General features: G+C 44.4%; 1 protein-coding gene across 5 annotated transcripts in view; it reads right to left on the bottom strand.

Annotated features, from left to right (window-relative positions):
* Window positions 1–24,685, bottom strand: part of B3GLCT (beta 3-glucosyltransferase) — a 160,581-nt gene that overhangs the window by 74,436 nt on the left and 61,460 nt on the right. For all 5 annotated transcript variants that reach the window (XM_039533776.1, XM_039533757.1, XM_039533750.1 and 2 more), the window contains one exon: window positions 9,991–10,067. In XM_039533776.1, the coding sequence (XP_039389710.1) occupies window positions 9,991–10,067 (77 nt within the window). The remainder of the gene's footprint in view (window positions 1–9,990; window positions 10,068–24,685) is intronic.

The following is a 24,685-nucleotide window of genomic DNA, read 5'->3' as shown; positions in this document are numbered from 1 at the left end:
GGTGGATGGCATGGATGGATTGCTGTCAGGTGGCCTTGTACAAAACTGAGGGAAAGCCCAGCTGTTTTGAGAGAAAAAAAGTAGTCCAAAATGAGGAGAATATCTGCTGACTCAGGAGATACATGTTTCTGCTGCGGTCAGATGGAGAAATGCTTCCACTTGGCTGAACAGCATATCTAGTGGAATCTTTTCTGCTATTAAGGATGGCTTACACAGCTTGAGAGCAGACATGTTCTACTGTTGATGTCCATCCAAAAACTAAGCCATGAGATGAAGCACTTTGGGGTTGGGATGCTTGATCCTTCCCCATCTCTTCACCCAGAAGAAGGGTAAGGACTGGAGGCTGATCGGGGTTACATTTGGAAACTAAAATTATCTGGATTAGCTGGAGGTGATGAGGATGATTCATGCCCTGTCCTGACAAATTTTCTTTAAGACCCAAGGTAGGAGTGGTAAGGGAGGAAAGGCATAGCTCAGATGGCCTGACCAGGGGAGATGGAGAGCATCACCCTGAAAGTGTAGTCTTAGAGCTCCTCTGGAACAGTATATGTTGCAATTCTTGTTTGTTTGGAAGGCAAAGAGATGCCAGGTGGGGGTCCCTCATTAAATAAAGATATTCTTAACTACCGAATCATCCAATTCCCACTCATGATTGATGGTGAAATGCCTACTGACAGCGTCCATCAACACATTTGGAGTTCCTAGAAGGTAAGCTGCCATCAGGGTGATTCAATTCCTGTTACACCCATTTTATATAGCGATTGCTTTTACACACAAGGGAATGGATTTCACCCCTTCATGTTTGTTGATGTAAAAGGCAGATGTCATACTGTCTGACATTATGAGGACGTGGTGCGAACAGATAAATTGCAGAAAACCCTTGCAAGCGTTTCAGACTCAGTGTTCCAGAAGGCTGATGTATTATCCTGGCCTCCTAGGGTATTTGAGTGCCCTGTGCCATATGATTGTCTATGTGGGTTCCCAGGCTGAGAGAGAGGAGTCTGTAATGATCATCTTGTCTGGCGAGGATGGTAGGAAGGGGACACCACACATCCCTGATGGAAATCCTTCCCCATTACACTAGCAAAAGAGTTATTACCATGGTATTTATGCTCTGTTTGGCTGGTGAATACAATGTCTGGAACCACACCTGAAGGAAATGTAGGTGGAGTGTGCTGAATTGGCTAATGTAAGTGCAAGAAGCCATGTGCCCCAGGAAGGAAAGACAAGTACTGTCTGGAGCTCAAGAGTTGCACATAACCTGATCTATGAGGTCACTAATGGTGTGAAACCTGTCCCTTGGTAGATAAGCTCTTGCCATGACTGAATCTAGGTTGGCCCCTACGAAGTCTACAGTCTGCATCGGAGTGAGGACGGACAGACTTTCCCAAGTTCACACTGACTCCTAGTGAAGAAAGTAGTGGAAGAATTAATAAGGTCAACTCATAAGCTTCCTGATGTGTCCTAGCAATCAGAAGCCAATTGTCAAGACAGGGAAAGATAGTGAAGCTGTTCCATCTGAAATGCACTGCTATTACCAGAAAGACCTTGGAGGCAGTGGTGAGGCAGAATGGAAGCACCCCTGTACTGGACACTATTGGGGCCCACCACGAATCTGAGAAAACACCCAGGGGCAGAGTGAATATCCATATGAAAGGAAGCATCCTTCATATTGAGAGCTGTAAACCAAATGTCTTTTTCCAGGGAGGGATTATTGACACCATAGTGACCTGTGAAATTTCAGCTTGTGAATAAAGTTACTGAAAAGATTGAGTATAGATTTCCAACCTCCCTTCTTTGTGGGGAGTAGGAAGTACAGAGTAAAAAGTCTTTTCCTTGGTTTTGAAGAGGAACGCACTCTATTGCTCCTCACTCAGAAAGGATTCCACTTCCTCTTTGAGAATGGTCCCTGAAGAGGGGCAGGGATGGTGGTTTTGAAAGACAAAAGGAAGTAAACTCAATTGCATAGCTAGACTAGATGATATCTAATACCCACTTGTCCATTATGGCACTCCAGTTATGCAAACAGAGTGCTAAATGATCCCCAAAAGGTATGTGGGGATCGGGTAGTGGTGGCATCATTAATAGTTTGCAGCTCTCGAACTCCCATCAAAAATATATTTTTGCTGGAGGATGGGATTGAGATGGTGTGGTAGATGTGGGAGGTGCAGGGAAACAAGACTTCTGTACTCTTTGTCTCTTATGAGGAGGGTCATAAGATCACTGGTGATAAAATTGTTGAGATGTTGGTCTGTCTGTAAGGCTGCCTTTGATGCTTCCTTTTTGGGGCAGGTATCTGTATTTCCAAGGAGTGGAGGATGGCCCTGGAGTCCTTTAAAATATGAAAGAACTCATCCATCTTTTTGTTGAAAAGGTGGGCTTCATCAAAGGGCAAGCTCTCTACAGAATTTTGGACCTCCCTGGGAAATCCTGAAGTGTGTAGCCATGACTCATGGCGCATCACAGTGGCTGTTGCTATTGACCTAGATTATGTATCTGCTGCATCAACTGCTGACTGAAATACAGTTCTGGCTTATCCTCCTCAATAAGACCCTGGAAGTGGGCACTGTCATGCTGTGGGTAGCTTGTCTATAAAGTCTCAATTTAGAATAGTTCAGATAGTCATATGTAGCCAACAATGCTTGATAGTTCACTGGGGCAACAGGATAAGACAACGGGCTATGTATGATCTGGTTTAAAAGTAAATTACTCATTCTCCTTAGGCAAGTAATCTGAACGTTGAAAATTAAGAAGCACCTAACCTGATGAATAAAATGGAAAATGTTTTATAATAAAATTTGAAATTATATTTGACATTTCTGGGCCCCCACTATTACTAGAATGTTACAGCAAGGTATTGTTCACTTGTAAGATTTACCATCTCATGTGGAGAAGCTTCGCTATCAGGGATTATAGCCAGGATGCTACTGTAATACCTTATTTATCTAGTTTCTTCTCTTTTTAGCTAAGGCTGGCCTTAAAAGGCCTTCTTCACCTTTAAAGCTCTCTATCCATTCTTGAGATCTTGCTTACACAATCTAGCCAACTCTCTTTAAAGCTGGCAAGTATTCACTGCATTTGCTTTTGGTAGTGGTCATAAACAAATATACTTTAACATTAAGTAGCTGGCCTGCTACTATGTGGAAGATACAAATTTGAGTCCCAGGCCAGGAGGGATGGGGAACGCTACTGAAGCTGGAGGGAGGATCAAGCATAGCTCACCAGCAACCTCATCCGCAAGCTCACTGAAGGGTTCTGGAGAAAACCATCTCTGGACTCTCTTCTACTGAATGGTGGTGGAGAAGAAATAAAGTAAGAAATCACTTTGCCCTTTCCCCATCCCAGAGGAACAGAAACACCAAATATGAGAAGGAAAAGCTCAGAACAAAATTTGTTTCAGATACAACATCAGGAGAAAAAACAGCAGCTACTGATAAGGTCATCTCAGACACTGTATGTTATATATTATGATATGATTTTTTCTGACTTCTTCATTCGTCTTCCTATTTCCATATGTTATTCCCAATATTCTTCTCAGATATTTGTGATGAAATACATCCAGCTTTTGCATATCTTTCTTGGTAAATTGCCACGTCTCACTGCTATATGTTGTGATGGTGATAACAATTGCTTTGTACACATTCAGTTTTGTCTTGAGGGAGCTGTTTTTGAGTTGCCAGATGTTTTTGAGCCTTCCAAATGCAGCGTTTGCCTTCCCGATTCTTCTTCTTATTTCCTCTGAACCAGTACCATCTTGGCTGATGGTACTTCCAAGATGCATAAAATTGTCCACCTTCCCCAGTTTCTCTTCTTCAACTTTGATTTCTGTCCCTATATGCCTCATTAACATGACTTTACATTTCTTTGCATTGTATCTCAATATTTGGAAGGCATGAGATGCGCCGTCCTAGGGATGGGGGTTCCACGACCACCCCTCCCAAGAGGAGGAGGAGGAGGGTGGTGGTGGTCGGGGACTCTCTCCTCAGGGGGACTGAGCCATCTATCTGCCGCCCTGACCGGGAAAACCGAGAGGTGTACTGCTTGCCAGGGGCTAGGATTCACGATGTGACGGAGAGACTGCCGAGACTCATCAAGCCCTCGGATCGCTACCCCTTCCTGCTTCTCCACGTGGGCACCAATGATACTGCCAAGAATGACCTTGAGCATATCACTGCAGACTACGCGGCTCTGGGAAGAAGGATAAAGGAGTTTGAGGCGCAAGTGGTGTTCTCGTCTATCCTCCCTGTGGCAGGAAAAGGCCAGGGTAGAGACCATCGAATCGTGGAAATCAACGAATGGCTACGCAGATGGTGTCAGAGAGAAGTGTTTGGATTCTTTGACCATGGGATGGTCTTCCAAGAAGAAGGATTGCTAGGCAGAGACGGGCTCCACCTCACGAAGAGAGGGAAGAGCATCTTTGCAAGCAGGCTGGCTAACCTAGTGAGGAGGGCTTTAAACTAGGTTCACTGGGGGAAGGAGACCAAAGCCCCGAGGTAAGTGGGGAAGTGGGATATCGGGAGAAAGCACAAGTAGGTGAGTGCAAGAGGGGAGGGCTCCAGCCCCATACTGGGACACCAGGACGATCAGTGAGTTATCTTACATGCCTATACACAAATGCAAGAAGCCTGGGGAACAAGCAGGGAGAACTAGAAGCCCTGGCACAGTCAAGGAATTATGATGTAATTGGAATAACAGAGACTTGGTGGGATAACTCACATGATTGGAGTACTGTCATGGATGGATATAAACTGTTCAGGAAGGATAGGCAGGGCAGAAAAGGTGGGGGAGTTGCGTTGTATGTAAGAGAGCAGTATGACTGCTCAGAGCTCCAGTATGAAACTGCAGAAAAACCTGAGTGTCTCTGGATTAAATTTAGAAGTATGAACAACAAGGGTGATGTCGTGGTGGGAGTCTGCTACAGACCACCAGACCAGGGGGATGAGGTGGACGAGGCTTTCTTCCAGCAACTAACAGAAGTTACTAGATCACAGGCCCTGGTTCTCATGGGTGACTTTAATCACCCTGATATCTGCTGGGAGAGCAATACAGCACAGACAATCCAGGAAGTTTCTGGAAAGTGTAGGGGACAATTTCCTGGTGCAAGTGCTGGAGGAACCAACTAGCGGAAAAGCTCTTCTTGACCTGCTGCTCACAAACAGGGAAGAAATAGTAGAGGAAGCAATAGTGGATGGGAACCTGGGAGGCAGTGACCATGAGATGGTCGAGTTCAGGATCTTGATACAAGGAAGAAAGGAGAGCAGTAGAACAGAGACCCTGGACTTCAGAAAAGCAGACTTCGACTCCCTCAGGGAACTTATGGGCAAGGTCCCCTGGGAGAATAACATGACGGGGAAAGGAGTCGAGGAAAGCTGGCTGTATTTTAAAGAATCCTTATTGAGGTTGCAGGAACAAACCATCCCAATGTGTAGGAAGAAAAGTAAATATGGCAGGCGACCAGCTTGGCTTAACAGTGAAATCCTTGCTTGTCTTAAACACAAAAAAACAGCTTACAAGAAGTGGAAGATTGGACAAATAACCAGGGAGGAGTATAAAAGTATTGTTCAGGCATGCAGGAGTGAAATTAGGAAGGCCAAATCACACTTGGAGTTGCAGCTAGCCGGAGATGTTAGGAGTAACAAGATGGGTTTCTTCAGGTATGTCAGCAACAAGAAGAAAGTCAAGGAAAGTGTGGGCCCCTTGCTGAATGAGGGAGGGAACCTAGTGACAGAGGATGTGGAGAAAGCTAGTGTACTCAATGCTTTTTTTGCCTCTGTCTTCACAGACAAGGTCAGCTCCCAGACAGCTGCACTCTGCAGCACGGTATGGGGAGGAGGTGACCAGCTCTCTGTGGAGAAAGAAGTAGTTCGGGACTATTTAGAAAAGCTGGACGAGCACAAGTCCATGGGGCCGGATGCACTGCATCCGAGGGTGCTAAAGGAGTAGGCCGATGAGATTGCAGAGCCATTGGCCATTATCTTTGAAAAATCATGGCGATCGGGGGAGGTCCCGGATGACTGGAAAAAAGCTAATGTAGTGCCCATCTTTAAAAAAGGGAAGAAGGAAGATCCAGGGAACTACAGGCCAGTCAGTCTCACCTCAGTCCCTGGAAAAATCATGGAACAGGTCCTCAAGGAATCAATTTTGAACCACTTAAAGGAGGGGAAAGTGATCAGAAAGAGTCAGCATGGATTCACCAAGGGCACGTCATGCCTGACTAACCTAATTGCCTTCTATGATGAGATAACTGGCTCTGTGGATGAGGGGAAAGCAGTGGATGTGCTATTTCTGGACTTTAGCAAGGCTTTTGATACAGTCTCCCACAGTATTCTTGCCAGCAAGTTAAAGAAGTCTGGGCTGGATGAATGTACTATAAGGTGGATAGAAAGCTGGCTAGATCGTTGGGCTCAACGGGTAGTGATCAATGTCTAGTTGGCAGCCGGTTTCAAGTGGAGTGCCCCAAGGGTCAGTCCTGGGGCCAGTTTTGTTCATTATTTTCATTAATGATCTGGAGGATGGCATGGACTGCATCCTCAGCAAGTTTGCAGAGGACACTAAACTTGGAGGAGTGGTTGATACGCTGGAGGGTAGGGATAGGATACAGAAGGACCTCGACAAATTAGAGGATTGGGCCAAAAGAAATATGATGAGGTTCAACAAGGACAAGTGCAGAGTCCTGCATTTAGGACGGAAGAATCCCGTGCACTGCTATAGACTAGGGACCGAATGGCTGGGCAGCAGTTCTGCAGAAAGGGACCTAGGGGTTACAGTGGACAAAAAGCTGAATATGAGTCAACAGTGTGCCCTTGTTGCCAAGAATGCTAATGGCATTTTGGGTTGTATAAGTAGGGGCATTTCCAGCAGATCGAGGGATGTGATCATTCCCCTCTATTCAGCACTGGTGAGGCCTCATTTGGAGTACTGTGTCCAGTTTTGGGCCCCACACTACAAGAAGGATGTGGATAAATTGGAGAGAGTCCAGCGGAGGGCAACAAAAATGATTAGGGGGCTGGAGCACATGACTTACGAGGAGAGGCTGAGGGAACTGAGATTGTTTAGCCTGCAGAAGAGAAGAATGAGGGGGGATTTGATAGCTGCTTTCAATTACCTGAAAGGGGGTTCCAAAGAGGATGGATCTAGACTGTTCTCAGTGGTAGAAGATGACAGAACAAGGAGTAATGGTCTCAAGTTACAGAGGGGGAGGTTTAGGTTGGACATTAGGAAAAACTTTTTCACTAGTAGGGTGGTGAAGCACTGGAATGGGTTACCTAGGGAGGTGGTGGAATCTCCTTCCTTAGAGGTTTTTAAGGTCAGGCTTGACAAAGCCCTGGCTGGGATGATTTAGTTGGGTTTGGTCCTACTTTGAGTAGGGGGTTGGACTAGATGACCTCCTGAGGTCCCTTCCAACCCTGAGATTCTATGATTCTATGATTCAAACCTTAGCAAGAATGGCAAATGTGGGTAGTCCAATGTGCAGCAAAGCATGGGATGGACTAAGGTCTATACAATTGTAACAAAGTGGGAATGACAGATGATTATGACCTACAATACACAAGCAGCATATGGAAGTCAGCTTTGATAGACCGTGAGCTGTACAAACTCAATGTTGACATTGCAGCACTTCAGGAAACAAGACTTGTAGATGCTGGTTTTGTCCAAGAGGTCAATTATACCTTCTTTTGGCAAGGTAAAAGCTGAAAAGAAACTCGTCTACACAGTGTCAGTTTTGCTGTGAGAAACAAGTGGGTGTCTTTGTCTGTCCTCCCTTCTTTCCTGCTGTCTTGTAGAGTGTTGAGAGAGTTAACCCTTGAGGGCTCAGTCACTTGCTAGTTCATTTAGCAGTAAGGCATTCCCTGGAAAATATCCCTCCCTCTGACTCCTCCACCTCAACCAAGCTTCACAATCATCATCACTGTGTACCAGTATTAAATTGTTTGTTTAAAACTTATACTGCGTGTGTGTGTGTATACACATATAGTCTTTTTCTGGTGAAAAAAATTTCCCTGGAACCTAACTCCCTCATTTACATTAATTATTATGGGGAAATTGGATTCGCTTAACATTGTTTCGCTTAAAGTCACATTTTTCAGGAACATAACTACAACGTTAAGTGAGGAGTTCCTGTATTACTGTAAAAATATCCTACAGGAAATTAGATGCAAAACTACATTAAGAAGTGTGAGGAAATGCACATATTTTCTGTGTATATTCTACATAAGGGTCATTTCTTTTTGCTTACTTTCACCAGACTTATCATTTTAGTTGTTTAATAATGTTTACTTGAAATTCAACCCAAGTTTCTCTGAGTGCCTTGCTTAAAAACAAATCAACTTGTCATGAAATTTTTTATACTAGTTTTCCAGCAAGAAATCCCTGTTTTTGAACAATGATGAGGACAGTAATGGAGAATATAATTTTCTCCATCAAGATAAACTACAGAACAGAAGAAGAAAAACAACATGAGTCATCACGAGTCCTACACTGGTTAGCATGTTCTAGATGGTTTGGAATCAGAGGACTGAATGTAATTTCAGGATAGTTAGGCAAGAACCCCTCCTACACATACTGTAAGACTCATTAGCTGGCAAATTGCTTAAGTTTTCTGCACTGGTTACCAATTCACTTCCAGGTGAAATTCAAGTTGCTAGGTTACTATCTGTAAAGGCTTTCATGATGCAGATCCCATTGCAGCAATCCCTGGAACTTTCACTTTTAGAATTAACTTCCACTAGAACAGTCTGAACCCAAGTCTGGCCCCTTTGGAATATACTGTGAAATGTAAATCTTTGTTGAGATTACCCTGTAAAACCAGTCCTGGAATCCACTGACATTTAGTCTGTGAGCTGAGTTTTCCCATCTCTGACTCCTTCAGAGAAATTAGCTTGCATCTTTAATGGTTTGTGATATATACATCCCCAACTTTAGGAAAAGTTTGTTTTGTACCCTATGTAAATAGCATCCAGAGTCTACGATAGCAGGTGCATGTAAACAGATGAGATCCCCCATCTCAGTTTTAATGCAGTACAACACAATGCGTTACAAAACTCACCCTGTTCTTGGTGATTACCTTCATTAATTAACTTAAGTTCCCCAGGGCAGGACTTGTCTTACAAACCTAAACCTTATCCTGGGTGTACTCTTCAGTTGGCAGCTACTAAGGTTTCTCCATGAAGGACCTCACATACATCGTCCTACCTTTCTCACCTCAGAGAGACTGTCATACTTTTAGTGAATCAGAATAAATGAGACCTACCTGGTCTAGCTACCAGGATGAGTCAACAGAATCACTCTGTACCTCCACATAGTATCCTATACTCTGCCACCTGCCATAGGGTAATGTACATGGATGTAAATAATAATTATACAACCAGTTTATATCAGATTTACCTTTGTGATCTACCGCTATTACAGAATAGTATGACCCCTTACATATTATCAGTGAACTTATTTGCATAAATACAGTTAGCATGCAACATGTAAATAAGAAGTTTTGACATATCACAAAGGTAAATGTGAAGTTGACCAGATAAGGTGACAAAAGTTAAGAGAAGGAATTCCCTTCCTCTGAAGAAGGGCCATATTAAAACTGAAATATTTGGTATAGCAAACAAAGCCATTACAAGTGTAGTGCTCTCAAACATTAGAAGAAAACTATATTTCTTTTGAATTAGTTCACTTTTTCTAGTAATTTAGTAACTGACTTTTGGAGGACGCTGATTGTTCAATTATGTTATATTACTTCTCTTTTTAAATCTCTTTATATTTGATAAACATTGTATCTGATTTAGTAAATTTTAAAAGCAAACTGTTTTGGAAAACTATTTTAAGGAACATTTTTAATACTGACCAAGAAGTACAAAAAAATTAAAAGTTAAAACTTCATTTTTAAATCATTGCTAATGAACAAACAAAAGAGATTCACAGGTGTTGATATTTTTACTTACACAAAAGCATTAAAGCAAGTCGACAATTTGTACAGAATTTTAAACTTACTCTTGCATTAATGGTAGTATAGTCCATGCACCATCATGTCTATCCATCTGATGAATAAGCAGAACTCTAGGTAATTCCTTTAAGAAAACCAAAAATATTCTTATGAGACAACAAAGTATTTTACAACACAGTATATTCTTAGATGCCTAATTAATTTAAAAACTAAATTCTTGTGGAAAAGACTATTTCACTCTTATTTTCACAGAACTGAGTAGCAAACAGGCTTGTAGACTAAAAGAGACTAAGGATGTAGCAGAAAGACATAATTCTGACTCTTGAAGAGAGGGAGCTTCTTGCAATTTCTTGTTTCTAAACCCTCTCTCAGGTATAAAACTAATGCACCTCCCACTTCAGTGAAACTTTATAAATATTCTGGATGATCTCTCTGGTTATACCACTTCTGACTGGAACAATGAAAAGTTCATCTTATAAAGACAGTGTTTATAATTGAAAGAGGAGTATGCAAACTCTTTTAATGAATTATACATAAATTATGTTAACCAGAAATACTTATTTAATTCCACAGACCTAATTTATCATCTAACAAAGGACTATAACATAAAGCCCACTATTCTTGATGACATCATTGGTTTTGTTCCAATTCCACTGGTATTGTTAGGAGTAGACAGGGGTGAAAGTAACTTAAAGGACTTGCCGGTACTCCAGAGTCCTGCAGAGGGGGAGGGGCCTCAACTGGAAGAGGCGTGGCCTCTATCAGAAGAGGTGGGGCCTTTAAATCCCAGGGCTTTTAAATCAGGATTTAAAGGGCTCAGGGATTCAGCTGAAGCTAGGAGCCGGGCCCTTTAAATCACCCCCGGAGCTACCAGCTGCAGAGGTAGCTGGGAGCCCTGGTGTTTGGGCAGGGGTGAAAGTAATTTACATTTCTTACCCACATGGTCCAATCGCAAGCAACCCATCTTTCCTACGTACTTCATGGATCCCTCCCATTGCATGACATAGATAGAGAAAATAAAGCTACTATTACTACTACCAGTACTGTCTGTAATAAAACTTTACTATTGGAATAAGCCTGAAAAAGTGAAAACTCATTGTCACATTTTTCTCCGTGTCTTCCCTCCTCCTCCAGCCAGGCTGCGGACACTAGGCTCCATGCTTTCTCCCTGCCTGGCACTGAGCAGCTGCTGCAGGGGCTTCCCTCTAGCTTGCAGCAGGGATAATGGCTGATGGAGGGAGAAGCCTGCCTCCTGCATAAGAACAGTTTAAACTCAGCTGTTCCTTATGTGGTTCAGTAACATTTCAAAGAGGATCTGCAAGCAGTTTGGACATCACAACCATGATCCTCTGCTGGGGAGGGAATGGGATAGATTTGAACTTGGAAATGGTTCCTGATCCCGGGGGCAGAAAAGAACTGCCCCTGCCATGGTCACACACCCCCTCCCCACCACCAACAACTGGGAGTGAAATTAACAAGGATGCCAGAAACATCTTCTAACCCTGGGGGCTAAACTGCGCAGGGAACAGCTGAGTTTAAACTGTTCTTCTGCAGGCAGCAGCAGCAGCAGGCATCTCAGCCAGTGTTCCTACTACAAGCTAGAGCCTAGAGGAGAACCCCTGCTGGGGGGGTGGGAGGAGGAATGCAGAGCCTTGTCTGCAGCCTGGCTGGAAGAGGGGGAGGGAGGAGACAAGAAACCAATGTGACAGTGAGTTTTCCCCTTCCACCTGCTTTTATTAGCTCTGGATTTAAGCTGTGCAGCCAAATGCTTGTATTTGTTGTGTATATTAGTATTGGAGAGATCCCCTCATCCTGGGGGCAGACAAGGACTGCCCCTGCCATGGTCAAACACACCCTCCCCACTCCCCCCAGCTACTGTGAGTGAAATTAACAAGGATGCTAGAAACCACTCCTAACCCCGAGGGCTGAACCACTCAGGGAACAGGTGAGTTTAAACTATTCTTATGCAAGGGGCAGGCTTCTCCCTCCCTCAGCCAGTCTCCTTTTCTTACCGGTCCTCCATACCGGCCCGTACCCGCTTACTTTCACCTCTGGGAGTAGCTACTACAAGTATGCAGTGTCCCCAAATTTCCAGTCAGACTTAAATCAACAATCCAGTGTATTTTACTGGACATTATAAGTTTTACTAAAATTTCAATCAACATTTGGCTGTTTACTGTTAGTGTGATTCAAGAGACACCACTGCACGTTATCAGAACACATTTTATGAATATCATAACAATATGATCTTCTAATGGTTCTAGGTAATAAAGCAAAAAGATGAAAGGGCTGGATTAATATACACCAGGGGTAGGCAACCTATGGCACGGGTGCTGAAGGCAGCATGCAAGCTGATTTTCAGTGGCACTCACACTGCCCGGGTCCTGGCCACTGGTCTGGTGGGCTCTGCATTTTAATTTAATTTTAAATGAAGCTTCTTAAACATTTTAAAAACCTTCTTTACTTTACATACAACAATAGTTTAGTTATATATTATAGACTTATAGAAAGAGACCTTCTAAAAATGTTAAAATGTATTACTGGCACGCGAAAACTTAAATTAGAGTGAATAAATGAAGACTCGGCACACCATTTCTGAAAGGCTGCTGACCCCTGATATACACTTTGGATATAATCAGGAGTTACATACACTGTAAATTATCCTATCAATTTTGTATGTAGGAAGAGACCAGTCTGAATAAAGTAAAATGGTTCAATCACCTTTCCTTGGCTCAGCTCCTCTCTTTTGGGAAGCACCCAGGGGCTGAAGCTCAGAAAAAGCACTCTCCCTCCCCTCAAATCGGAGACTCCTCCATTCATGGAAATGGAGGGAACAATCTGATCCTTAGCACAATATTACACATATTTATTATTATTATTATCCCGTTCCCTTAGATTTAGTCTACATTCTGCTCTTGTAAGCTCTCTCTTTCTGGTGCTATCATTCCCCTTCTTTCCCAACTCTCTCTAAAACCAGAAAATGTTAGGGTCCCCATCTTCCTTTTTATCCATCTCCAGAGATGCACCAACTCTATTCTTCTCCTATTACTCAAACAGTGGTCTATAGGATCTATTCTGTCATAGCACACATGTTTCTCCAACATGACAGAGGTTGCCTATGTGGCTCCTACTTCCCCATTTCACATCTCTCTACCAAAACCATGTTAAATTATGCTAGGGTTTCCAACTTTCTAATTGCACAAAACTGAACACCTTTGCCCCACCCCCTGCCCTGAGGCCCTGCCCCTTCTCCAAGGCCCCGCCCCCCACTCACTCCATTTCCCCTCCCTCTGTCACTTGCTCTCCCCCACCCTCACTCATTTTCACCAGGCTGGGGCAGGGGGTTGGGGTGCAAGAGGGGGTGAGGACTCTGGCGGGGGGGGGGGGCAGGTTCCGGGGTGGGACCAGAAATGAGAGGTTCAGGGTGCAGGAGGGGCTCAGGGCTAGGGCAGGGGGTTCGGGTGGGGTGTTGAGGTGCAGGCTCTGGCCTGGCAGTGCTTACGTCAGGCAGCTCCAGGAAGCAGCAGGCATGTCTGGCTCCTAGGCAGAGGGACCAGGGGGCTCCATGCGCTGCTAGCCCCCACAGGTGCCATCCTTGCAGCTTCCCTTGGCCGTGGTTCCCGGCCAATGGGAGCTGTGGAGCCAGTGCTCGGGGCGGAGGCAGAATGCAGAGCCCCCGTGGCCACCCCTGCACCTAGAAGCCAGACATGCTGGCTGCTTCTGGGAGCCACGCAGAGCCAGGCCAGGCAGGAAGCCTGCCTTAGCCCCACTGCACCATCGACCGGACTTTTAGAGGCCCAGACAGCAGTGCTGACTGGAGCCACCGGGGTCCCTTTTCAATCAAGCATTCCAGGTCAAATACTGGATGCCTGGCAACTCTAAATTATGCTGATTTCTTTGCCTGACTCACTTTGCCTACTTTACACAGCAGTGCGAAAGGTAGAAACATGGAAATACATTGTTATGTCAGCTTCCACCTGAGAATAATTGGAAAATCTGGGCAAGCATGAAGAGGAAGGCTGACTAGTCAAGATGTAGGTGTGTCCAGAGTAATCAAATGTTCTCTGGAGATTGTGTGTCCCTCTCAAACTCACTCCCTACTCACTGAAATTAGTAATGTGAATAAAATACAGCACATGCACAGAGTGCTGTTTTCATTAGTTGATGTTTCTCAACCAGTGTTTTTCACAGTTAGCAAAGCACACATTCCTTGCCGAAGATTGTATATGGAACATGCCAAGTCTGAAGTTTTAAATTCAAATAGGTTCTGGGGTTATTCAAGTGCAAATAAATCAGCTAAACAAACATTGTTAATGGCTGAGTAACTATTTCCTCACACTTTGAAAACTCAAAAGACAGCTGGGTTATTTTTTAATTACTTTTTTAAAGTCACTTCTGGCTTGGAACGTAAGGCCTGGTCTACACTAGGATCTTAAATCGAATTTAGCAGCGTTAATTCGAACTAATCGCTCAACCGTCCACACCAGGAAGCCATTTAATTCGAACTAGGGGGCTCCTTAGTTCGAATTTGGTACTCCACCCCGACAGGTGGAGTAACGCTAAATTCGCACTTGCTAGCTCGAATTAGGCTAGGTGTGGATGCAAATCGAACTTAGTAGCTCCGGGAGCTATACCACAGTGCACCACTCTGTTGACGCTCTGGACAGCAGTCCGAGCTTGGATGTTCTGAGCAGCCACACAGGAAATGACCCGGGAAAATTTGAAATCCTTTTCCTGTCTGGACAGTTAGAATCTCATTTCTTGCTTTGACATCGGGGCGAGCTCCGCGGCACCTGCAACGATGCAGAGCTCTCCAGCAGAGGAGTCAGCCCAATGCAAGAATAGAAAGAGATCCCCAGCATGGACAGACCGGGAAGTCCAGGATCTGATCGCTGTGTGGGGCGAGGAGTCTGTGCTGTTGGACCTGCGCTCCAACAAGCGTAATGCAAAGACCTTCGAGAAGGTCTCCCAAGTCATGACACAGAAAGGATACAGCCGGGATGCGATGTAGTGCCCCGTGAAAGTCAAGGACCTGAGGCAAGGCTATCAAAAAGTCAGAGCGGCAAACGGACGCTCCGGAGCACAGCCCCAGACATGCCGCTTCTACGAGGCACTGCATGCCATTCTCGGCAGTGACCGTGGACTCAGTGGATGGCATAGTGAACCAGGACAGTTCCTACTCGATGTTCGCCGATGGGGAAGACGACGAAGGGTCCGTGGAGGAAGGCGCAGGCGACAGCGAACACAATGCCGCTTTCCCTGACAGCCAGGATCTGTTCCTCACCCTCACAGAGATCCCCTACCAACCCTCACCGGCCGTGAACCCGGACTCAGAGTCAGGGGAAGGATCAGGCGGTAAGTCGTATAAACAAGAAAATATTTATTTGTTCGAAAACATGTATACCAAAAATAGAAATTCTATCTATAAATACTATATCTAAAAGTTTTTAAAGGGAAACTAAACGAACAGTAGATCCACACAGATTGGGATGGAACAATAGTCCTCCATGGACAATTCCACAAATGCTTCAAACAGTTCCTCAAATACCCTCCGCAGGAGGTTTCGAGGAAGAGGTGCCTTATTTGGTCCTCCGGTGAAGCTCACTCTTCCACGCCACGACATCCTTAGATACAGGGGAACCATCGCCTCTACCAGCATGGCCGCGTAGGGTCCCGGTCGGTGAAGTGCTTCCCTTAACATCCTTTCTTTCTGCACTCGAGAGACACGCCTCAGGGTAATCTCGTTACTGAAGTGCTGCATCTAATTAGGCAATTAGCGAATAGTTACTGTTCTTAATGGTTTACTTATACTTTGCATAACAAAGCCCCTCGCTTAGCAGCCACGTGCTGTAGGCCACACAGGAAAAGCATACATTGATCTTTCCCCTGCAGTGTCGGGAGTGGCTGCAAAAGGGTCATAGTATCTGATTTCCAGGTTGCCTTTAGCACGACGGCACAGCTATCCGTTAACTGATAAGCATAATGTACTGTAAGGCTTACCAGGACTCTCTGCTAGACGGATTCTGCTATCTCTCCCGACTTCTCCGCTCTCCTGTGCAATGGCGCAGCCAATCAGAGCGTAGGCCAAAATGTTGTGCTTCTCTGGAGACCACGTGACACTTGTTGTCCGGTACGGTCTTCTTCATAGAAATTGACTAGACGGTGTTCACTGTTCGCAAAAATGTATCTGTACAAGGAAATCACTAACTTTCCCCATCACACAGCTTCGGCTCCTTCCCGGACTGCCCCGGCATCCCCCTCGCAGAGACTGGCAATGATTACACGGCGAAAGAAGAAGACTAGGGACGACATGTTCGCTGAACTGATGGCCTGCTCCCGAGCAGAGGCTGCAGAGCAGAAACACTGGAGGGAGACCCTATGTGAGCAGCATCGCACACTCATGGAACGTGAGGATAGGTGGCGGCAGGAAGACCAGCAGACCACCCAAACGCTGCTTGGTCTCATGAAGGAACAAACGGACACGCTTCGTCGCCTTGTTGATGTCCTGCAGGACCGCAGGCTGGAGGACAGGGCCCCCCTGCAGTGTCTCTGCAATCGCCCTCCCCAGCCAAGAAGTCCTGGCCCCCCCACACCCAAAAGTACAAGACGGAGGGGTGGTAGAGGCCGTGAGAACTGTCACTGAACCAGAGCAGAGCGGCCGTGTACCCCACACTTCTCACGTTAGAAATTTGTAGAAGTGCTTCCCTTATAGGCTCAGCCAGTCCCAAATCCAAGGTTCATCCCCCCACTGTTTATTAGATTAATAAAAGATGTTTGCTGTTAATCACTGTTTCCGTCATGTCTTTCCTGTCAGAGGATTTTTCGGTGTATGGGGTGGACAGGGGTTTCATACTTGCACGGTATAGCCTAAAGTACCAGGGTACAGACTTGGGGAAAGGATCAACTGCGGGGCACACACACACTGCAGTCAGTAGGCACCAGGGTCATTCTGTGTTGTGTATGCTGCCCCTGGTCATTTCGTAATGTGTATGCTTGTCCAGGGTCCTAGCGCCTGCCACGCCATTACTGTGAAGGCAGGCTGCCCTTACGATGCACTTGCAACGGATCCACGAGCCTATCCGCTGCCCTGAGCCCCAACAAGAGCCCTCATCCACGGACAGATAGTCACCCTTCTCGCACACCCATCACCCCTTCCCACGCAGAAACCCGCAGCCCACTGCCGTCATCCAAACCCCTATGCAAAGAAGGCACCACTCGCCTTCCTGCAAACCTCCCCTTCATGCAGAACCACTTTCAGCCGTCCCCACCCCAGAGACCTCTGTAGGAGCAGGAGGATGTCAGTCCTCTATGGAGTAAGCGGTCTGTACGTCAGTGCACACCGTGCCCAGCACAGTATGCGTCCATGTCTCAACACCAGAACAGAAATGCAAAGTAAAAGAAAGATTTATTAATAATGAGTGTAACAATTAATTTGCTTAAAAACGTGCTTTGGAAGTGGGGGAAACTTGGAGAACACGGCATGTAGCCGCAGATCGAAATCGACACAAACTGACACAGGCCCAGGGTCAGTTTCTCTTGAAAGCAAGTGGAGAGTCATAGGTTACCCTGATCTCCGAGGAAACTTGCTTTCAAAGCCTCCCGGATACAGAGCGCTTCCCGCTGGGATATTCTCTCGGCACGGGTGTCTGGCTGAGCGTAAACTGCAGCCAGGCGATTTGCCTCAACCTCCCATCCGGACAAAAAGGCCTCGCCCTTGCTCTCACACAGATTGTGCAGCACACAGCATGCAGCAATAACTACGGGGATATTCTTTTCGCTGATGTCCGAGCGAGTCAGTAAGCACCGCCATCTCCCCTTGAGACGTCCGAAAGCACACTCCACCACCATTCTGCACTTGCTCAGCCGGTAGTTGAAGAGTTCCTTCTCTCTGTCCAAGGCGCCTGTATAGGGCTTCATGAGCCAGGGCATTAGCGGGTAGGCTGGGTCCCCGAGGATCACTGTAGGCATCTGCACATCCCCAACCGTTATTTTGTGGTCCGGGAAGAAAGTACCTGCCTGGAGGAGTCTAAAGAGACCAGAGCTCCTGAACACACGCGTCATGAACCTTGCCCGCCCACCCGACGTTGATGTTGGTAAACGTCCCCTATGGTCCACCAGTCCTTGCAGCACCATGGAAAAGTAGCCCTTCGGTTAATGTACTCGCTGGCCTGGTGGGCTGGTGCCAGGATAGGGATGTGAGTCCCATCTATAGCCCCACCGCAGTTTGGGAATCCCATCGCGCGGCCGTATGACAACCTGGACGTTTCCCAGGGTCACCACCTTTGAGAGCAGTTGCTCAACGATTGCGTGGGCTACTTGAATCACAGCAACCCCCACGGTAGATTTGCCCACGCCAAAGTGGTTCGCTACTGACCGGTAGCTGTCTGGCATGGCAAGTTTCCAGAGGGCTATGGCCACTCGCTTCTGCACACTCAGGGCTGCTCGCATCCGGGTGTCCTGGTGCTTCAGGGCAGGGGACAGCAAGTCACACAGTTCAAGGAAAGTGCCCTTACGCATCCTGAAGTTTCGCAGCCACTCTGTGTCATCCCAGACCTGCAGCACTATGCGGTCCCACCAGTCCGTGCTTGTTTCCCGGGCCCAGAATCTCCGTTCCACACCATGAACTTGACCCATTGCCACCATGATCTCCACTGCCCGGCGTACCCTGCTTTCTGAGAGGTCTGCGCCACTCTCCTCACCGCGCTGCCGGAGCCTCCTCGCCCGATTTCTCAGCAGCTGACTGTTGCAGAGGTGGACGATAAGGTGCGAGGAGTTGACAACGGCCATAAGTGCAGCGATGATCGCAGCGGGCTCCATGCTCGCAGTGCTGTGGCGTCCGCGCTGTAACCGACCAGAAAAGTGCGCGAACAGATTTCCCGCCGGCGCTTTCAGGGAGGGAGGGCGTTTGTGAGTGACGGTTGAATGATGACAGTTACCCAAAACCACCCTCGACACATTTTTCCCCCAGCAGGCATTGCGAGCTCTACCCAGCATTCCAATGGGCAGCGGGGACTGCGGGAACTGTGGGATAGCTTCCCACAGTGCACCGCTTCCAAAGTCGACGCTGGCCCCGTGAATGTGGACTCAGAAATTCGAATTAGTGTATTTAGTATGGATACACAAATTCGACTTCATAAGGTCGAATCCACAAATTCGAACTAAGTTGATTCGAAATAGTCTTGTAGTGTAGACAAGGCCTAACAGAACACACTTCAGCCCAAAATGTGCCAGGCCCTTTAGAAACATACAGGCAGTAGTAGTCCCTGCCCCTAATATCTTATAATCTACACAGACAAAACAAACAAGCAAACATTTATTAAACAGTTAGGTACATGTCTTCAAAGTACTTTATAAATATTAAAGCAATCTTGTAACTCACCAGTAGATAAGCTGAACTAAAATTATTTTATAGGTGTATAAATGAGGCAGAGGGATGCTAAAAGCATTGCTGTATTCCACAGCGAAACAGTGGTAGAGTTAGAAATAGAACTCAGGGCCGTGACTGTTCCTAGCTGTATACATTAAAAATCTTCTCCTTCAGTAAGCTAAATATTTGGAGAATGGCTTACCAGATTTCCACATGAAAATAACTGCTCAGAGTCTAATAATTTTTTTAAACATTTTTATTAATACTGAAGTTTCACAGATTAACTGCTAATCTGAGACAAATATTGGCAGAATGTGGCTATGCAACCTAATTTAACCAAACCTGGTATGCAAATACCTAGATTTGCATAGTATTGGATATAGTTTCACAGCTGTACAGTGAAATCTATCAGTATTGTACAGCTACAGCCAATGTGAAAAGAAGCAGTGTAATAACCAAGAAGAGATTCAGAGGGGTAGCCGTGTTAGTCTGGATCTGTAAAAGCAGCAAAGAATCCTGTGGCACCTTATAGACTAACAGACGTTTTGCAGCATGAGCTTTCGTGGGTGAATACCCACTTGCATCCGACTGACTTCAATGGGCCTCAATATAAATATTGCAATCTCCTTCTGTGGGATTAGAGCCTAGTATTGTAAATAAGGCACCTTTGCCAATATTTGCTTGGTTTTGGTGGGTCATTCCCCTAAATTTTATTTTGCATTATGCTGACAAGGTGCCCAAAGGTACTCTTAGATTCTGTTAGAAAGGTTTTGGAACAAGCCACCAAAATAAATATTTAAAAAGCAAGTAGCTCCATAAATGTATTAACATTTACCATTACCAGTCCCAGAAACTAGGTTAAGACATTAACATGTTTTTCTTACAAAGTATTGCTCAGTTGACCAGGATGCCAGAAAGCTGAAGTAATATAATGTCTAAGTGAAAAAAAAAATCAAAATATATCCACTTTCACAATTGGAAAGTCGCATATGTGCCTAAAATTCAAAATAACCATATTGCTCAAGAATAGCGCCTTTATTTTCAGACATTATTGGGGAGGGGAGGGGAGGGAACATAAAAAAAATTCTGTTTCCAGACACCACAATTTTCAGGTGACTGCAATGATGGAATTAATCTTACTTTTCAGTGACCAAAATATGACTTGTGTTTGCTTTAGCAAGAATTCAGGGTTTGCAATCTAATAAAAGCATTAACCTTTGTGTTTACTTTCAATCGAACAATGCATATAAAATTCTAATGATAGATAATTTCATTCCATGCCAACAAGAAAAAGTGAAGATAGCTCTTTAGAGTAGGAACTTACAATCCAAAAGATAAACCTTTTCTGGATTCATGCACTGGGAAGACCAGAGGAAGGATTAATGTTGAGTTACATAAATATTTTTATAGGTTCACTTCTTGTGTGCATTGTGGGAGAAGAAAGTCTTTACTAATTCAGGACACAGATTAATCCCAGGATTGGAACCTAAACAAAGATGAAATGTCTATTAAAACTGATTTCTAAGACCTCCTCACAGGAATTCACGCGTTTAACCTATATTATTCAACCTTTTGTATGTGGATTTCCCAGGAAGGACAGCATACTGTATGTGTAAAATACTCTGACTTAACTATAATAGGTTTGCACGCTGAAGTACTTTACGCTGCCAATTCTCTTCCAAAAAGGGTTGGAATAACCTTGGGTGCTCTACTATGTAGAGAAAAATATGCTTTCTTCCAAGGCATAGCTCAGATATTAAACTAATAAGAACAGATACTATTTTTACCTGACTTAAACCTAAAGCATTTAGAACCACAATATTAAAAAGACTGTAAAACAAATCAGGTCAGAAACAAAACACATTGATGCTTCTTTTAATAAGCACCCACAAAAACCCACAAGCACTCACAAAACCCAGGTCGGGGTCTTGTATTGTTTTCTATTATTCTGTATTTAAATATCTCTAGATGTCTTGTAGTTTTACTCTTGATTTTTACCAGACATACTTTATTCACAAAATATTTTCAAATACTAGCACTGAAGAACAAAAATGCAACTTTCAAAAAATGTTGTCTGCAAATGAGATCTATGCACCATTGTTGAAAGTCACTGGAAAATAATCAATAATATGCATTTTGTCTTTCTAGAAATACCCTGAATCAACAGTGAAACAACTGTGTTGACAAGTGTCATTGCACAAAAAAGCCCAACTTCCTCACCTCCCATTTTAACACTATAGCCATTTTTAATATTCCATTATCTTAATTCAAAGCATTAGCAGATTTCAGTTAAAAATTTTAATAGAAAATTTGGATCAAATGTATGGTGTCTGTCCCCCACAAGTTTCTTGGAGGGGGGAATTCAAGATTCAGCTGTTCATTGTCTCATTCTTTCTCACTTTATCTTTTTCTATATTATATCCATTTTCTTCTCCCCCATCTGTTCTTTGGAAAGCTGGCTTTAACCAGTCTCCCAAAATGAAATTCCATTATTTTGTGACAAGGCGAAATGCAGATGATGAGAAAAAAGACTAATGCAACTTTTGAATATTTTCAGAGTTGTAGTATGTGAACCAAGATGTAGAATCATTCCATGCATCTCAAAAACCTTCATGTTGAAATACTCAAAGTCTGTAGTACCGCTATTAGGATCGACAGTCTACGTTCTTAATTCCAGAAGAAACTGATTCATAGTGTGATAGTTATGGCAGTTTCCTGCAATATCCTGGATGAAGCTTACTGAATTAAATCTATCCTTTTCTATCTTTTGGTGCCTGTTCTTGGTGTGGGTTTATATACCATCAAAGTCTTATTTTTGACAGTCTAAAAAAAGTATCAATGAGGCTGGAGAACCCATACAAGATTTTCAGTAACAATTAATATTCATTTACACAGCAATTACCTGTTTGTCTCCAAATCCAAGAAGCAATTTTTCCAATAAATATACTGGTAAATATCTTTGCAGAACCTAAAATACATTATAATGATCTTTCAAATGTGTTTGTCATTTGACTGACATTTTGACAATGTATTTTTAATGGAAATATAATATTTTTAAAATTGCTGGACTGACAGACTGGGAGGCCTATTTCCTCTATTTGTCCACATCAGAGACCTGCAATATGTTTTATTTATTTATCATTTATGCAACACAAGAGGTATGCTTGGCCACTGTCCCCATGTAGAAGCCCAATTTCTTCCACTCTCTTCTTCAGTAACATGTATCAATTCTGTTCTGAAGGTGCTGCTTGTAGGTATGAAAGTGCAATGCAGTTTCCTGCCTACTCAAATCCATGACTTCGCACACATCTATCCACTATGAACAGTACAATCAACACATTTTGCAAATCTGTAGGCAACCAAATTTTCTGACTTAATATTTACCAGCACTGTCAATCTGGGTGGACTACCTTGGGATGAGAAGCCATTGTGTCCGCAGGCACCAACTTTTTTCTGTGCCGATGGGTGCTCATGCCTCCCACCCCACCCCAACTCCACCCCTGCCCCAAATCCCCGGCCCTGCCTCCTCCCCCAAGTGTGCCACGTTCCCCTTCCTCCCCCCTCCCTCCCAGGCTTGCCACGCGAAACAGCTGTTTCGCGGCGCAAGCGCTGGGAGGGAGGGCAGAGAAGCAGGATGTGGCGGCACACTCAGGGGAGGAGGCAGGGCGGAGGTGAGCAGGGTGGGGAGCTGCTGGTGGGTGCAGAGCACCCACCAATTTTTTCCAGTGGGTGCTCCAGCCCCAGCGCACCCACGGAGTCGGCACTTATGATTGTGTCTCTTATGCTTGGCAAGGATACTGCCAAAAAGGTTAATATACTTTCTATGTCGAATGACACTGTGAAACGCAGAATATGTGAGATGTCTGAAGATATCAAAGAACAAGCTGTGCATGAAATTAAACATTCTGTTTTCAGTATGTTCAGCCTGCAACTTGATGAAACTACCGATGTTACTAGCTGTGCATAATTGATAGTGTTCATACAGTATGTTAATGCTGGGGATGTTATGCATGAGTTCTTATTCTGTGAACAACTTGAAACAACAGCAGCATAGGATGTTTTCAATAAGGTAAATGCCTTTTCCAAAAGCAATGGCACTGAGTGGAAAAATCTGTGTGGTATCTGTACCAACGGTGCTCTGGCCATGATAGGTGCACGGTCCGGCTTTCAGCAGAAGGTAAAGTGCATGTCACCTAGTTTGACTGTCACTCATTGTGGAATCTATCATCAAGTCCTAGCTGCAAAGACATTGCTAATGTGCCATAATGCTGTGGTGGATGTTATACAAGCAGAGAACTACATTAAATCATATGCTATGAATAGTCCCCTCTTTCTGGAAAGAAATTTGGATCCTTTTATATTTTCAACAACAGACTAAGCGCCACTGGTGTCTGTGTGTGCACCATGATGAAAGCATGATGAACATCAGTATGCTGATGTTAAAGGTGAATGAATATCAGCAGGCTAAGCAATACGTTCAAAAATGAACAATGATAGGTGTGTCACCATTGCCTTGAAGCATAAAGTAAACAATGCTGCCAGAGAATTTGCGACTGGAATGACATTTGTGTAAGTATACACAAAGGTGTACAGTTGTTTTTCATCTAAGTTAGAAAACTTTTGAAATATATAATTATCCAATTATTACCTGCAAGACACAAAAGGAAGAGGTGAGGGAACAGGCTGTGGGTGGTGAATTGCACTCATTACAAATAAGCATTGATTGAGTATGTTTATTAGAAATTACTTCATATCTCTCTCTCTCCATCTACGTATCTTACAGTATAAAGCAAACAAGGTTTGAAGACATGATATGGGAAAAGATAGAAAGTATTCCTAGAAGTGGGTTTTAAGGAGGCATTTGAAGGACAAGAATACATACAAGCAGAAAAGAGACTGCTCTCGACACAGGACGATAGAGGGCATAAAACTAGGAGTGGAAGACAGACAAAAGGGAGCAGTAAGGGGAGAAGATTGGGAAGACTGCCAGGGCCCAAGGGAAAGAAATAAATGAAAGCTAAGATATATGTGCAACAAGATTACATAAGGAATTGAAAGTAAGGACAAAGAGCTTGCATCTGATGAGGTGAAAGACAAGAAGCCAGTAAAAGGATTTTTAAGGGGATAAGGGGAGATATGCGATGAGGCTGAAGTGTTGAGAGAGCAAGAATGCTAACAGTTACAATTTAGGTAGACAGGAGGCAAAGGTGGGAAGCAGGTTACAACTAGAGCTGGTCAGAAATTTTCTGATGAAACAGTTGTACTGGAAAATACCTGCTTGAACCCAAAATTTCTCACAAAAAAATCAAGTCTGGTTCAATGAACTTTCAGCCAACCACAGGCAGGGTTCCCTGCCAGCTTGCCTGGCAGACTGA

The sequence above is a fragment of the Mauremys reevesii genome, linkage group 1 (genome assembly GCF_016161935.1).
Source record: "Mauremys reevesii isolate NIE-2019 linkage group 1, ASM1616193v1, whole genome shotgun sequence".
Taxonomy (NCBI): domain Eukaryota; kingdom Metazoa; phylum Chordata; order Testudines; family Geoemydidae; genus Mauremys; species Mauremys reevesii.
This window is presented reverse-complemented; position numbering and strand designations above follow the sequence as displayed.